The sequence below is a fragment of the Euprymna scolopes genome, chromosome 33, assembly GCF_053919585.1.
Source record: "Euprymna scolopes isolate OS-2025 chromosome 33, ASM5391958v1, whole genome shotgun sequence".
In the NCBI taxonomy this organism is placed as follows: Eukaryota; Metazoa; Mollusca; class Cephalopoda; order Sepiida; family Sepiolidae; genus Euprymna; species Euprymna scolopes.
In genome coordinates this window covers 57,094,888-57,109,887 of record NC_136514.1, presented here as the reverse complement: position 1 = coordinate 57,109,887, position 15,000 = coordinate 57,094,888, and the positions used below count along the sequence as shown (strand labels likewise).

The following is a 15,000-nucleotide window of genomic DNA, read 5'->3' as shown; positions in this document are numbered from 1 at the left end:
TGCAATCATCTGGAATCGAAATTAATAGCAAAACTGCAGCATTCAAAGTTGGTGACGTTACCATGTGCCAACGTGACACGCATATGAACTGATTAAAAATAAACTAAGATGAATGTACAAAATGTATAACGGTTTTTTTTTCAATTTTGTACCCCTTAAAACTATTTTAACAGGCTAGATCCCTAAAAGAACGGACCATAAAAATCCAACCCTTTGAGGCTCCTAGCGCTGCCCTGCGACTTTTAGTTTCGGGGGAGATAGAGTTTGAAATTATTGAGGCAGACAGACAGATAGACAGACAGATATATCGCCTTATATATATATATATATATATATAGAGAGAGAGAGAGAGAGAGAGAGAGAGATAGAGTGAGTGAGAGAGAGAGATATCCACTGTCGCGTATTTGCACTTAAAAAAATCATTGAAAATTTTATATCTATATCATTAATTACTAGATGAAAGATAATGTTTTTAAATTGCAACAAAATGTACATTATATAAAATAAATCCAAGGTAATTTTTTGATTCAATTTACATTAAATTTTTATACCTTATTTTGTAAAATTTATAAAAGTGCACTTTAAAGATAAATAAATTTCAAATTGAATCTTGTACCTTCATTTTTAAAGCCTATAGTAAAAACATTTTGTTTAACAATTTTCATGACTTGGATGAAATGCTTTTCTAACTTGTATCTTATCTTTTTAAGATTATATTTTAAAACTCTCCTTCTCTATATTTCAGTTTGTATTTCTCCTCACACCACAACTCATTTTTGCAATCCCCTCTTTGTCTGAATAATAAGAAAATCTGAATATTTTTAACAAAAACTTAAAAATAACTTTTTTAGATTAAATTTTTTAAAACTTCTTTCGGAATAGAAAATCTTTAAAATTTAATAAGAAACATATTTCATATAGGTTTCCTTAACAAATATTCAGTACATAACGAGAAAAATAGAGATGAAAATTTCAAAAGGAATGTATAACTGGTTGCGGTAAATAGTAGTCCTCGTCAGCGAAAGTCTTCGTTATTGTTATTCTATTATTATTATTATTATTATTATTATTATTATTATTATTATTATTATTAATAATAATAATAATAATAATAATAATAATAATAATAATAATTTAAAACATTTTGTGTCCTGCGCTTTCGCACGAGGACTAATTTACATATTATTGTATATACGTATTATTATTATGGTTAGCTTAGACGAGATTCAACTCGGCTTAAAATAAAGAATTTCTTCACATTTGGATTAAAAAAAACGTTATGGAAACATAAAAGCGTGCAAGAATATAGATGCTGTTATAATTTTTATTCCTAGCGATCTTTCAACCCTTCTAAAAAATCTACTGAAAAAAATTGAATGAATATAGAACCGTTGCATAAAACTGAATATTTTAAACATTGTGCTGCGTTTATTCTTTGTTTTCAACGTACAAATGGATTCACGCGAAACGTCTCCACTGAATAGCAAAGACAGCCGTTGCATTTTTCAAGCGCGCGTAGAAGCGTTCATGCCGTCGTGAATTACCATTAAACGCAAATATTTCTTTTAGCCAACAGTTTAATTTTCAAACGATTTTTCTCACTCTGTAAAACAGCTATATATATTTAAAAAAAAAAAAAAAAAGAAATTCTCATATATCTTCTATATAATTATAAAACTCAAATGACCTTGTAATGAGTGTTGTAACTATACATCCGGTTTACGACTTCCGGTTCCGCATATGTACATAAACATAAACCCATAACAGCGTAAACAAATAAACACAAATTGCTACTTTTGCAAAATTGGACCTGCGGACTGAAATATTAGCGTTATTATTTAGAAATTATTATTTAACATGGGAAGGGTGGGGATGTTTTGCAACTATTCTTTATTACAACTATACTGTCGCAATTTTCTTACAAATAAATCAACTTTGACTCGTTGACAACTATAAGAGTATTTTACAACGGCGATTTACCCACGTTCTTCCTTTTTTTTTTTTAATTTATTCTCCATTTTTTAATACACCTGTCTTAAAAACATTCATACATTTTCTTCTACACTACCAACATAAATAAATAACCCCGAAAAGTTTTTTTTTTTTACAAATAAATAATCAACACAATAAAACGTATTGTTTTACTGTGTACGTTTTCAGCGTCCCAATTGTTTTTGTTTTTTTCTTGTTTAAATTATCCAAATAAACAATTGTTAATACTTTCTGCTTTTTCTTTTTTACATCGTTCATTTCCGCATTGTCTTACTTAGTTTTATTAACCTTATTATTAACATAAATTAAATATTTGACCCAATGGGTCATGAATGTTTGTTTAAAATAAATTAAAAAAAGTTACATTTTATTTTCATTTTCTATTTAAAAAGCCATTCTTAACAGGGGGAGAGTGTTTTTAACTATTCTGTACTTTCAACTAACAATTTAATTTAAAAAAGATATATCGAAAAATTTAACTTTAAGTATTACGGTATCTGTTCAGTGCACATTTACCTATATGTATGGCAAACCACTTATAATTCAATGGCTGTAATTTTGTTTTTTGTTTTTTCAAAAATAAACAATTATAAACAGAACGACTCATAGAAATCTATCTATATTCTTTTTTTCATTTTAATATACTTTCATAGAAATGTTTCGGTTATGTCTCAAAAACTATTTTCCTTACGTCAGAAGTGTCACGCTCACACATTAATTCCATAGCTAATCTAACATGCTGACCCAACGGGTCACGGGTAGTCTAGTATATATATATATATATATATATATATATATATATATATATATATATATATATATATATACACTTATTTATATATTTATTTATTTTTGTTTGCGTGCATATATTAACAGGATTTGGTTTATGTTGTGAAGTATATGGCCTGCTTGGTTGAAATGTTTGGCTATTTGGAATATGCTATGTTTTGTTAAACATTTCGTCTGTGGTTCTTAATTCGAAAAATGAAAGGTAACTTGTCTCACCTCTGCACCCACTATTCGGGCATTTTTGTGGTAAAGTGCAATTTTTGAATAACCCATTGTTGTATTGTTGAATCCCTGTCCTTGTTTTACAAGTACTTATACAGAATGTTCTCTTATTACCTTACTGCACGTCTCAATGTATATACCCTAAATCAACCCGACAATCAGAAAAATTCCACCCCTTTTCTGTAAAGGTCTCCAGATTCCAAAAAAACTTTTTACTTGAATAGCTTGTTTTTTTTGGGGGGTGGGGGGTGCTAGCCGTTGTAATTTCTTTCCTACGCACAGTTTCCTCGACTATACCAACTTGCAGAAATTTTAAAATATAATGTGAACAAACACCTTGCTGCACAACTTCCCCATGTTTAGAATGCTCCCGAGAAATTTGGAACCTTATTGCAATAGCCCTTTACATTACAGTGGCAATAAAGTTTTTTTTTTTTTTTTTCGTTCTCTCTTTTTAGGCGAACGGACCCACCAAAGGTGCTTCCATAAATTGCTGTGAAGATTGACAGGAAACGGAAAAGGTTCAGAGTGACCGGCTAGCCGAGATGCCAGTTTACAAGACGAGCAATTTAGCGAAACAATTTCGCGATAATTGGTTGTCGAAACACCCGATGGACTCTTACAATACCGGCTCTATTAACCTCGACGACAGCCTGACCAGCTTAAACTGGCTGCAAAACCTCAAGATACTCAGGGTACCGAATCCAAGCCCGCTTCCTTGTAACGAACTACCGCGGTCGCCGGTCGACCCCGTGGATCATCGCGAACAGACTACAGAGACGGACGAAAACGGAGTGCTACGGGTCGTGCACGACGATGGCAGTAGCACGGGTGGAGGTGGCGGCGCTGGTGATGCGGCCTCCAGGGTCACTTACGGTCGCCTGGTTTATGTGAACAATAACCGGGGTCCTAACAAACAGCAAACATTTGACTATAAAACTAACCCCTATGTGAAACCCCCCTTTTCATATGCGGCTCTTATATGCATGGCAATGAGGGAGAGTCCAAACAATAAAATGACATTATCAGCCATCTATTCTTGGATTACGGAAAACTTTGTCTATTACAAGATGGCGGATCCCAGTTGGCAGGTAAGTAGTGATTTCTATCGTCTTCATGACACATTTATAAATTGAAGCAAGTTTGTCAACACATGTATAAATTTAATTTATTTTGAAAGCAAAAAAACATCGTAAAATTAACAGCAGTTCAATAAAACAATATAATTTTCTTTTTATAATTTAATTATAATTGTTTTGTCTCGATTATCTCCCTTAACTGAATTCTTTAATGACGCGAAATGTTTTCGGGGTAGACGAATTAATACTCTTTTAAAGACTTTAATTGGTCAAAATATGTGTCAGTTAAATTAATTGGGAGCGCATTGTTTAACAAGGGTTCGGTTCAATATAACAATACACTTATCTTCCTTACTGTTAATACAATTTAACAGTAATTGTCTTGTTTCAGTTATCTCCCCTTTCGGAAATCTTTCGCGACTGAAGAATTAATACCGTTCCTTTGACCTTTTCTATCAGAATATTTTTTTTTATTATTGTATCCTAGTTATTTGATCTTTTGAACATTTTTTTCATTTTTTTTTCTTTTCTTTTTTTTTTTTTGTATGATAATGGTTAATATGGTTTTAGTTTTGCTATTTTCGGAACTTATTTCCTCCATTTGAGAACCTCAATTTTCCTCTGTTTACACGTATAATGTAATGTTTCTCGCGAGAAGAATTTGCTTTTTATAGTATTCTGTGTATACTACAAATTAAAAATTGTATATCCGTTGACTTATTTGGGGTATAAACCATTATAACTATGACTCATATGTTAAACAACCGGCTCTTCAGCATGTGTTTAAAGCTATGATTCGAAACCAAACCGCTTTTCTCAAAAATCGAGATTCCTTGGTCCCCAAAATCAACAGAGATTAAAGCATACCTGTAATGACCTGGGCCCGATTGATTGCAATGTAATGCTGGTTTTTTGTTTGTTTTTTTTTTTTTTTGTTTTGTTTTGTTTTCACTTCTATGAAGTCCACACTCCCAGGATTTGCTTTCTCTATTTGAGAAGGGATTAGTTTATTGCTAATCGTCTGACATCCTTATCAAGGAATGCCGACGGGGCTGTCCAGGAACGTTTTGCATGTCACACCAACCCTTCTGTCGAGATTGCTCAATTCTTTTATGAAGTTGTGCGCTGCTCAGGACTGGTGCTACCAACCAGATCAGGCTATTTGAAGATATTAGCTTCCTGACTTAAATGTACCAAACGTTGCTGTTATTGTTTTTATCCTTTATATTTGCAAAACTGGATCATATTTTGTAAAACCAAAAGCATAAACAAGAATTTTCATTCATAACACAACCAAAACAAACTCTCTGAATAAATATTTGTAATGTAAACAACTTAAAGCATAAAACTCTTTTTTCCAAAATTTACGGATTCGGCACCTGAATAACCTGAAAAAATTTTATATCGCGTAAAATAAATCAACCAAACCAAAATCCATAAATAGATACTTGGAGATATAAAGAACTTGATACATATGTAACAGAGTATGAACGCACGTATGGCGGCTGTATGCCGTGTGCGAAGTGACGTCACGGTGAGAAAGGAAAAAAAGATATAAAAAGAACATGTACGCAGACTGAGGATCACGTTTTATTCAGGGAAAGTACCCGGAAATAAATGTGATTGTTGCAACGGAAAAAAAGTGAATCGAGTTATTCTTTGTCTTGATCTCCTTTGCAACGGAGTCTACAACGTGTTGGGTCCCAGGTCTCTACATGTTAACGCGTGTGTAATTACACAAATTACAAGATTCAGCATTAAATAACCCGAAAAAGGTTGATATACTATAAAACAAAACAGCCATACAACCAAAATCGTTGCTCAGGTATTTTTGTAGTCCAGAATACACTTCACCTCGTGCACTGGGTTTTCAAAATCTGACCTAACAACACCGTGTTTAACTCCCTCTACAGAAAGTAAATAAACCCACAAAGGTATTAAGCCAATCGAGGATCAGAGTGAATGAGATTGTCAACTGGACGAGGGATACAACAGCAATGGGTGAACTGAATAACATTTTACTACTTAAGACGGCTATTTGTTGAAATTGAACTTGAAGGGAAGTGGTAATGTGTTGCACAGATGGGAAGTCTTCGGAAAGAAACTGTTTATGGAAATTCCGTTTGACCTTAAGTACATAGAGGAAGAAAGGAGTCCTTACGATGAAAGTTTTATAGGAGGAGAAGGGGGGAATTGAAGCTCAGCCGAACGCTTCAATTAGATTTGAAAAATATCCGCTTATCTTGATCTCTGCGCCACTCCTCAACGAATTATTTTTACCGTAAGACAGTTGCACCAAGTGACACAGACTCATCGTCGAGGATCTAAATAGCCCGGTACATTTTAGGAGTGTGTCATATTTTCAGGGTATTCCAGGAAATTGAATTTATTTATTTTTATTGTCTTTATTTATGTATTTATTTATTTATTTATTTATTCGGTTGACCGAGTAATGAAGCAGTTGGATTGCGTAAGTTTGTGCAGGGGAAGTCATTAGTAAGAGGAGAAGACGCAAATAAGCGTGTATTGAATTTCGATCAGATTAACAATTGCTTCATTAGTTGTTAGTCCCCCGACAAAAGGAGGGCGGGCCTGTAAATTCACCCTCGTCGTCTATCCGTCCGTCTGTCCGTTCGTCTGTCCGCACTTTTCTTAATAACGACGCCTTGGAATTTTTTGAAATTTTGCACAAACATTAAACATGATATGAATAAAAAGTAACAGAGCAAATTTTCCGGGAAAAGTTCACGTTGCTAAATGACTAAAATTGATACTTTTGTGCTCATTAAAAAAAAAAATTGATGCCTTGGATTTTTATAAAACTTTCTGAAAAGTTGTAACCAATTGATTTATATATAATTTTGTTTGTCTATACTTCGCGATAACTCTTGGGTGTGCCCCAGGGGCTCTTTTAGGGCGAATAAAAACACTTAATTTTTGGGACTACTTTACCATATTTGTCCAAAATTTTTTGTGTATGTCTATTTAGCAGTTTTGCATGGTGCTGAACTCAAATTTAAATATGTTGAGGCCTTAGGGACTTTGGGGCTAAATGGAGGGGTGGCAAATGATGGACTTAGTTATTTCTTCTTCTTCTTTTTTTGCATGGTGCAGAACTCAAATTTACATATGCATAAAACTGCACCGTTTGTTCATTTTCACCAGGATTTGACGTCCCCTGGGGACTTTTGGGGTTAAATGGGGGAGGGCAAATGCTGAATTTAGTCATTTTTTACGCTTCGTTCACCATGCACTTACGGGGGCCCATGCATGCTTCACTTGTTCTATTTAAAAGTATCTTCTCATCGATTTTTTGCTAGTAGAAAAAACTATGAAACACAAAAACATACACATTAGATCATAGTTTTCGGTACGAGTCGAAACGATTACCTCTACTATTATATAAAAGGAACTGTATCTGTGTGTCTGTGTGTTCGTTCCCTATTGACTGGAAAACAGATGGGCCGAGTTTTATGAAATTTATCGACTGAGTTAGTTTGCTCTCGTTCCGTCAGCCATTACTGTCCTAAGTAATTCGCAATTGTATTTTGAGTGTCGCCAGCACGAGGAATTGAACCTTCAACCGCAAGAAAAGTGTTAATTTGTAATCGAATTTTATCCAGTACTTTATTTACTACGCCATGGGTTTTTGCTCAAAGCCTCGTGGCTTAATGGATAAAGTACTTGTTAAAATCATGACTAACAGAACGAGAGCATACTACCCCTCTCCCGCGGATTAAATAAAGAAATTATTCGAAATTCCGCGCATATTCCCGAGTTCGACAGAAATATTCTCGAGTCCAACAAGATACACCTGAAGAAGTCCGAAGGTTACATCGGCCGAAACGTTGTGAAAATAACCGTCGGCAACAGTAGTTCGAAAAATTTAAACAATACGATTAACTGAGCACAGGTTGGTAGTTTCTTTATGAATTGTGCATCATCTATTGGCGTAATTCTATCGAATAGTTTCGGATCCTATAAGTGACACAGATAGTGAACGTGTCTCAACATGTCAGTAATTATTCGCCTTGGCCACGTCACCTTATCGGAAAGATGTTATGACGAGTTTAGCCTTGCCAGAAAATAACTGCAAAATGTAAGTCAATTTAATAGCGTACTTCACATGCAATTGCAAACACTTCCATAAATATGACATTATGGTAATTTGATTATTCTATCGTTCGACCTTTTTGGCAAACCATCTGTTATTTTCATCGAAGTTCGAATATTAACTCATAGTAAAAACAATAAAAGTAGAGATAGGACAGGTACATACACATACATACACACAAACACACGTATAAACAATGACATCTTTTAAGACATTCTTCTTGTATAAGTCTCTTAATTGATATATTATTATTATTATTATTATTATTATTATTATTATTATTATTATTATTATTATTGGCTCACAAGGAGCTTTCACACAGGCTATCAAAGATTTCTCCTTGAAACCAACCTGTGGCGTTTCCTAGAAGCTGAGTGACAGCAAGTTTCCTCAGATTTCCAGTAGTCTCCACTTTTTCGATAAATTTGTAAGTAAATTTGCATTATCGCAACAGCCGCTTTCCATTGATTTCTCCCTGGCAGCGGCCATTGGTCTCCACTGGTTTTTGAGGTGTAATAAGCCTCCCCAAGTTCCCGGTTTTTTGCACTTGTCCAGCAGAGGTCTGGTCAGCGCTCTCTCCTTGGTCTTTCCATCCTCCTTTATCCTTCTTGGCTAGTTGGCATCACTCCTTTGGAGAGGGTCGATGATAAGGCAATGGGTGGATGGGTTAGCGAACTTTTAGTAATGCAGCTTCAATGTTCTTGCTTCCATGTACCCTTCATCGTTTGCCTCTGCAGCAGATGTGTATTAGTCTCTGCATTCAAAGGTTTCACTTAATATTTCAGCTGTTTGCATTATTGTTATTCACTCTATATTTCCAAACATTCCTCTGATTCCATTATTTACTCATGAACAGTAGTCACATCAAAGATTTCTCTTTAAGAACAACCTCTGGTGTTCTCTGGAGTTTCTGGTGTTCTTTGGGGGTGACAACAAGTCTCCCTAGATTTCCAGTACTCTCCACCTTTTTTTTGCAGATGAATTTGCGTTATCGCAACAGCCGCTTACCATTGATTTCTCGTTGGCAGCGACTATTAGTCTTCACTTAAATTTCAGCTTTCCCAAGGTCCCAGTCCATTTAGCATTCATTCAGTGTGTGTGTGGGGGAGGGTATCTAGTCTTTCCATCCTCCTCAACTCTCTTCAACTCTTTGTTATGTTGTCTGTTGATACCAATTTCCTCCTCCTTTTTTTGTTTTAGTGTGGCAGGGTGGGATGCGGGTTAACGTTCAATTATAGTTTCAGTTTTCTTGGTTCCATGTGGAAGCAAGATTTCTGAAACATGAAAACATTATTATTATTATTATTATTATTATTATTATTATTAATGTAACTGAATTTACGTTATCACAACAACCGTTTACCATTGATATCTCGTCGCTAGCGGCTATTGGTCTTCATCGGAATTTGAGTGGCAGTAAGCTTTTCCAATATCCCAGTCCTCTTTGCATTCATCCAGTGGAGGCCTGGTTAGTGCTTTCTCTCCTCGGTCTTTCCATCCTCCTTTACCCTTCGACTATTTGGTGCGGTGCCAGTCGTGCTGCTGCCAGTTTTAGGGAAGGAGGGGAGAGAAAAGGAAGAAAGGGAGAGGGAAGTGAGGGGATGAATAGGCATTTTCACTTTTGGTGTACCAATTCTATTGCTTGCGTCTTTTGGTTTCATTTCTGTTGTAGTTTATATATGCCCAGTTAGATTTTGTCACTCATGTGGGTTAGTTTCTGCACTCAAGGGGTTTTCTTAAGATTTAACTGCTTTCAGCATTGCCGTTCGTTGCTTAATCTCAGTCTTCTCGTCGATTCCGATTTCTCTGAGTCATTTTCCAAGTTATTTAGGACTGTTTATTTGCATTATCGCAACAGCCGCTGTCCATTGATTTCTTGCTGGCAGCGGCCATTGATCTCCACTGGTATTTGAGGTGCAATAAGCCTCCCCAAGTTCCCAGTGATCCTACAAATATTGGCATTATGTTGATTTTTTTCAAGTGTTATATTCATTTTAGTTCTTTGGCAACTTCCGCATATTTGTTTCATTTTCTTTTTTTTTTTTTTTTTTGTTGTCTCTTTGATCTTCACAATGGCGGCAAAATCTACAATTTGGCAGTTTCTTTTCTTCTTGTTAATTATTATCACATTCGATTATTATTATTATTATTATTATTATTAATAATAATAATAATAATAATAATAATAATAATAATAATAATAATAATAATAATAATTGGCTCACAAGGAGCTTTCACACAGGTCATAAAGGATCTCTCCTTGAAAACAACATGTGGTGTTCCCTGGAAGCTGGGTGACAACAAGTCTCCCCAATTTTCAAGTACTCTCCACCTCTTGATATCATTTGCAAATTAATTTGCATTATCGCAACAGCCGCACCACCATTGATTTCTCGCTGGCAGCGGCCATTGGTCTCCACTGGACTTTGAGTGGCAATAAGCCTCCCCAAGGTTCCGGTTTTCTTCACACTTGTCCAGCGGAGGTCTGATAAGTGCTCTCTCTTCGGTCTTTCCATCCTCCTTGACTCTTCTCGGCTATTTTGCTTCGTTCTTTTTTAAGGGGGACGCTGATTGGGTAATGGGAGAGGATGGGGGTCGGGATAGAGAACTTATGAGTATGCATCTTCAATGTTCTTGGTTCCATGTAACGCTTCTTCATGTTTTGTCTCTGAAGTAGCTTGGATAGCCCGTGCAGGTGGTTTATGTGTATTAGTCTCCGCGTTCAAGGGGTTTCCTTAATATTTCAGCTGTTTTCATTATTGTTATTCGTTGTATTTTTCCAGCCATTCCTTTGATTCCAATTTCTCCCGTTCTTTTTTCAAAGTTTTTCGGAATTGTTCCTAATGCTCCGTCTATTATAGGTACTATCTTGTTTTTGTTTTTTTATCATCCACATCCCTTTTAGCTCTTTGGCCAGCTCGGTGTATTTACTCCGTTTTTCGTTTTCTTTGATATTTATCCTGTGATCAGCTGGAACAGCAAAATCTACAATTTGGCAGGACTTTTCTTTCTTATTAATTATTACGACATCAGGTCTTCTTGCCTTGATGGGTTTATCCGTTTATTATTATTATTATTATTATTATTATTATTATTATTATTATTATTATTATTATTATTGGCTCCCATGGAGCTTTCACACAAGTCAGCAAACGATCTGATTGGAGACCTGTGGTGTTCTCTGGAAGCTGAGTGACAACAAGTCTCCCCAGACGTCCAGCTCTCTCCTCCTCCTTCGATAGCATTTACAAATAAATTTGCATCATCGCAACAGCCTCTTACCATTGATTTCTCGCTGGCAGTGGCCATTGGTTTATACTGGAATTTGAGTGACACAAAGCCTCCCCAAGATCCCAGTGCTCTTCGCACTTGTCCAGCCGAGGTCTGGCCAGTGCTCCCTCCTCGGTCTTTCCATCCTCCTTGACCCTTGTCAGCTCTTTCGTATCAATCACTTTTCTATTGGGGGGAACGGTTGTGAAACAATGGAGGGATTCATGATGGGGGTGTAGATCATGTAGATCTGCAGCTTCGATGTTCTTCATTCCCTGTAATGCTTCTTCATTATATTGTCTTGTGTTATTCTCCGCATTCAAGGGTTTTCCTTAATATTTCAGCCGTTTTCATTATCGTTAGGTGTTGTATTTTTGCAGCTATTCCTCTGATTCCAATTTCTGCCATTCTTTTTTCCAGGTTTTTCGGAATTGCTCCTAGTGCTCCAACTATTATCGGTACTATTTTGATTTTCTTCATGATCCAAATCCCTTTTAACTCTCTGGCTAGTTCTGTGTATTTGCTTCGTTTCTCCTTTTCTTTCATACTCACTCTGTGGTCAGCTGGGACATCAAAATCTACGATTTGACAGGATTTCTCTTTCTTGTTAATTATTACGACATCTGGTCTTATTGCTTGGATGGGTTTGTCCGTCTGTATGTCCATGTCCCATAGGATTTGTGGTTCTCGTTTTCGACTGCTGTTGCGGGTTTATGCTTGTACCATTTATCTGTACGCTCAAAATGCAGTCGTTTGCGCAATTCCCAGTGCACCGCCCTCCACACTTGGTCATGCCTGTTTTTGTATTCCTTTTGGGCCAGTTTGCTGCATTCACTTACTATATGGCTTATCATTTCGTTTCTTTGTCCACCGAGTCTGCATTTGCTGTTTTCTTGTGTTTTATCAATCCTTGCTTTGATATGGTTGGTTCTTATCAAGTTATCTTGTGCTGCAGTTATTAGAGATTCAGTTTCTCGGTTTATATGTCCTTTTCGCATCCATGTCCAGGTGTTTTCGTTATCCTCATCTTTTGTCATTCTTATGAATCTTCCGTGGAGCTGTTTCTCTTCCCATTTTTCTTTTCTCGTTTTGTCATTTGTCTCTCTGTTTTCTGTTTTGTTGGTTTTCTCCGTATCTCTCGCTGCCATAATTATCCTTTCGGTATTTTGCATTATGTATTTTTCTAGTTCTTTTTACAGATCAGTCCTCTCCCGCCGTCTTTCCTTTTCACGTAGAGTCTATCAATATCGTCCTTTGGATGTAGTGCATTATGCATGGTCATGAGTTTCCTAGTTTTCTGGTCGAGCTGTCTCAGTTCTTCTTTTGTCCATCCTATAAACGGTCCAAAGTATCTCACTAGTGACACTGCCCATGTATTTATACCTTTTATTAGGTTTCTGCTATATAATTTAATTTCTAGGAGTTTTCTTGTTCTCCTGAGGTATTCCTTTCCAATTTTCTCTTTCATTTCTGTTGCTCTGATGGTGTCAGCTTTCAGAATTCCCAAGTATTTATAGTCGTCTTGTTTCCCTAGTGCCATAATTTCTGTTTGGTTGGGTAGTTTAATGCCTTCTGTTGTTTCCAGCTTTCCCTTTCTTATAACTAGTTGTGCGCACTTTTCCATTCTGAATTCCATTTGGATATCTTGGCTGAATATCCTTGTAGTGTTAATTAGTGTCTCTAGCTCCTTTTCGGTCCTTGCAAAAAGTTTCAGACCATCCATGTACATCAGGTGGTTCATTTTTTCCTCTGTATTGGAGAACTTGTATTCGGCTTGGCACTTTCTCAGAATACTATTCAAGGGCATCATGGCTATGATGAAGAGTACTGATGATAATGAGTCTCCTTGGAAGATGCCTCTTTGTATGTTAATTTCTGTCATGTGTTGTCCATCAGCTGTAAGTTCCAGTCTCCATGTTTTCATTGCATTTTCTATTACATTGGTGATCCCGCTTGGTATTTTATACATTTTTAGGCATTCTATTATCCATGCTTGAGGGATCTTGTCGTTCGCTTTTTTGTAGTCGTTCCATGCCATGACTAAATTTTTCCTCTTCTTTTTACCTCCTTTAGGATCTTTTGATCAACATATAGCAGATCATGTGTTCCTCTTTTCCCTTTTTAGCATCCTTTCTGTTCCTCGGGGATGAGTTCACGGTTATTCAGTGAGTGGTAGACTTGTTCCCTCAGTTGTGCTGTCAGTATCTTCCACATGGTGGGTAGGCACGTGATTGGCTTATAATTGCTGGGGATGGTTCCTTTATCTGTGTCCTTCTGTAGCAGTGTGGTTCTACCTTTCGTCATCCAGTCTGGCACGTTTGCTTCTTCTACACAACTTCTCAGGTTTTGTGCTAACCTTTCGTATAAGGTTATGAATTTTTTTAACCAGTATGCATGTATCTCCAGTTTGCCATTTTTCCTATGTTTTTCTTTAGGGTTTCCTTGCTGATTTCATTCACTGTTCCTTCTTCGATTTGTTGTAATTCTTTTTTTCATGTCTTTCAGCCATTCGGCATTTCTATTGTGTTCTCGTCGCTCTTCCCATATGTTACTCCAGTACAGTTTTGTTTCTGTCGGATTTGGTTGTTCTGTTTTTGTTTTTTCTCCGTTCACATTTTGGTAGAATTGGCGTTCATTGGTTTCAAATGTTCTGTTTTGTTTGCATTGTTCAGATTTATATCTATATCGTCTCAATTTCGCTTCTTTTGCTTTTATTTTTGGTCCAGTTCTTCATGTTTCTTGTTTAGCCTCTCCCTGCCAGTTACATTTCCAATATTCCGTTTTCTCCACATTGCTTTCTTCCTGTTGATCATTTTGGTTTCTTTTTTATGTTTGTGTATTTGGGTTTCTAGTCTTATTTCCCGCCCAGGTTTTGTCGGTCCGCTTGTTCCCGGTTGTTTTTCTGATTTGAGATTCATACTTACCATTTTGACGCCTGCGTAAATGAGGTTGTTTAAGTCTGTGATTGTGTTTGTTGGGATGTGTGGGAGGAGCTTGGTAACCTTCTCTGTTTCTGTTATTAATTTCTTCTGCTGTTGGTTCTTTAACGTTGGGAGTTTTGTTTTCTCCTCGTTCATGAACTGTGTTATTTTATTTATTTCATTTGCTTCATTCTCTGTTAGTTCTGTTTCTTTGTTCTCGGTTTCAACGTTTTTAGTCTTCGGTCTTCGTAGGTCCTGAACCTTTGGTGTTTTTTTCTTGTGAGGCTTCAACTTGTGGGGTTTTTCTACGGGCCGTTCCGTTGGGAAGTGTTTCTTGTTCAGTTTCCTCATTTATTTTTCGCTGAATTTCTGCTAGTTCTAGTTTAGAGAGCCAACCTTTCTTGAGTATCAGTCTTGCTTGGTCCGCAATTCTTTGTTCAGTCGCTTGGTGGTCACTGGAGAGGTCCCGTAGTTCTTTCATTCGTTTCTGATAACCTCCATATCTATATTCAGGAAGACTTATATAATAGCATTCCATTACTAGTCTATTCTCTTTTGTTGTCCATTTCTTTGTTCGGTGTTTTCCATTTTGATGACTATCACGGCTGTGCTG

The 15,000-nt window shown here is 36.3% G+C and overlaps 1 protein-coding gene across 7 annotated transcripts in view; it reads left to right on the top strand.

Annotated features, from left to right (window-relative positions):
• Positions 1-15,000, top strand: part of LOC145258231 (forkhead box protein J1-B-like) — a 350,822-nt gene that overhangs the window by 287,776 nt on the left and 48,046 nt on the right. For all 7 annotated transcript variants that reach the window (XM_080116187.1, XM_080116190.1, XM_080116191.1 and 4 more), the window contains one exon: positions 3,462-4,094. In XM_080116187.1, the coding sequence (XP_079972313.1) occupies positions 3,549-4,094 (546 nt within the window). In that variant the 5' untranslated portion in view covers positions 3,462-3,548. The remainder of the gene's footprint in view (positions 1-3,461; positions 4,095-15,000) is intronic.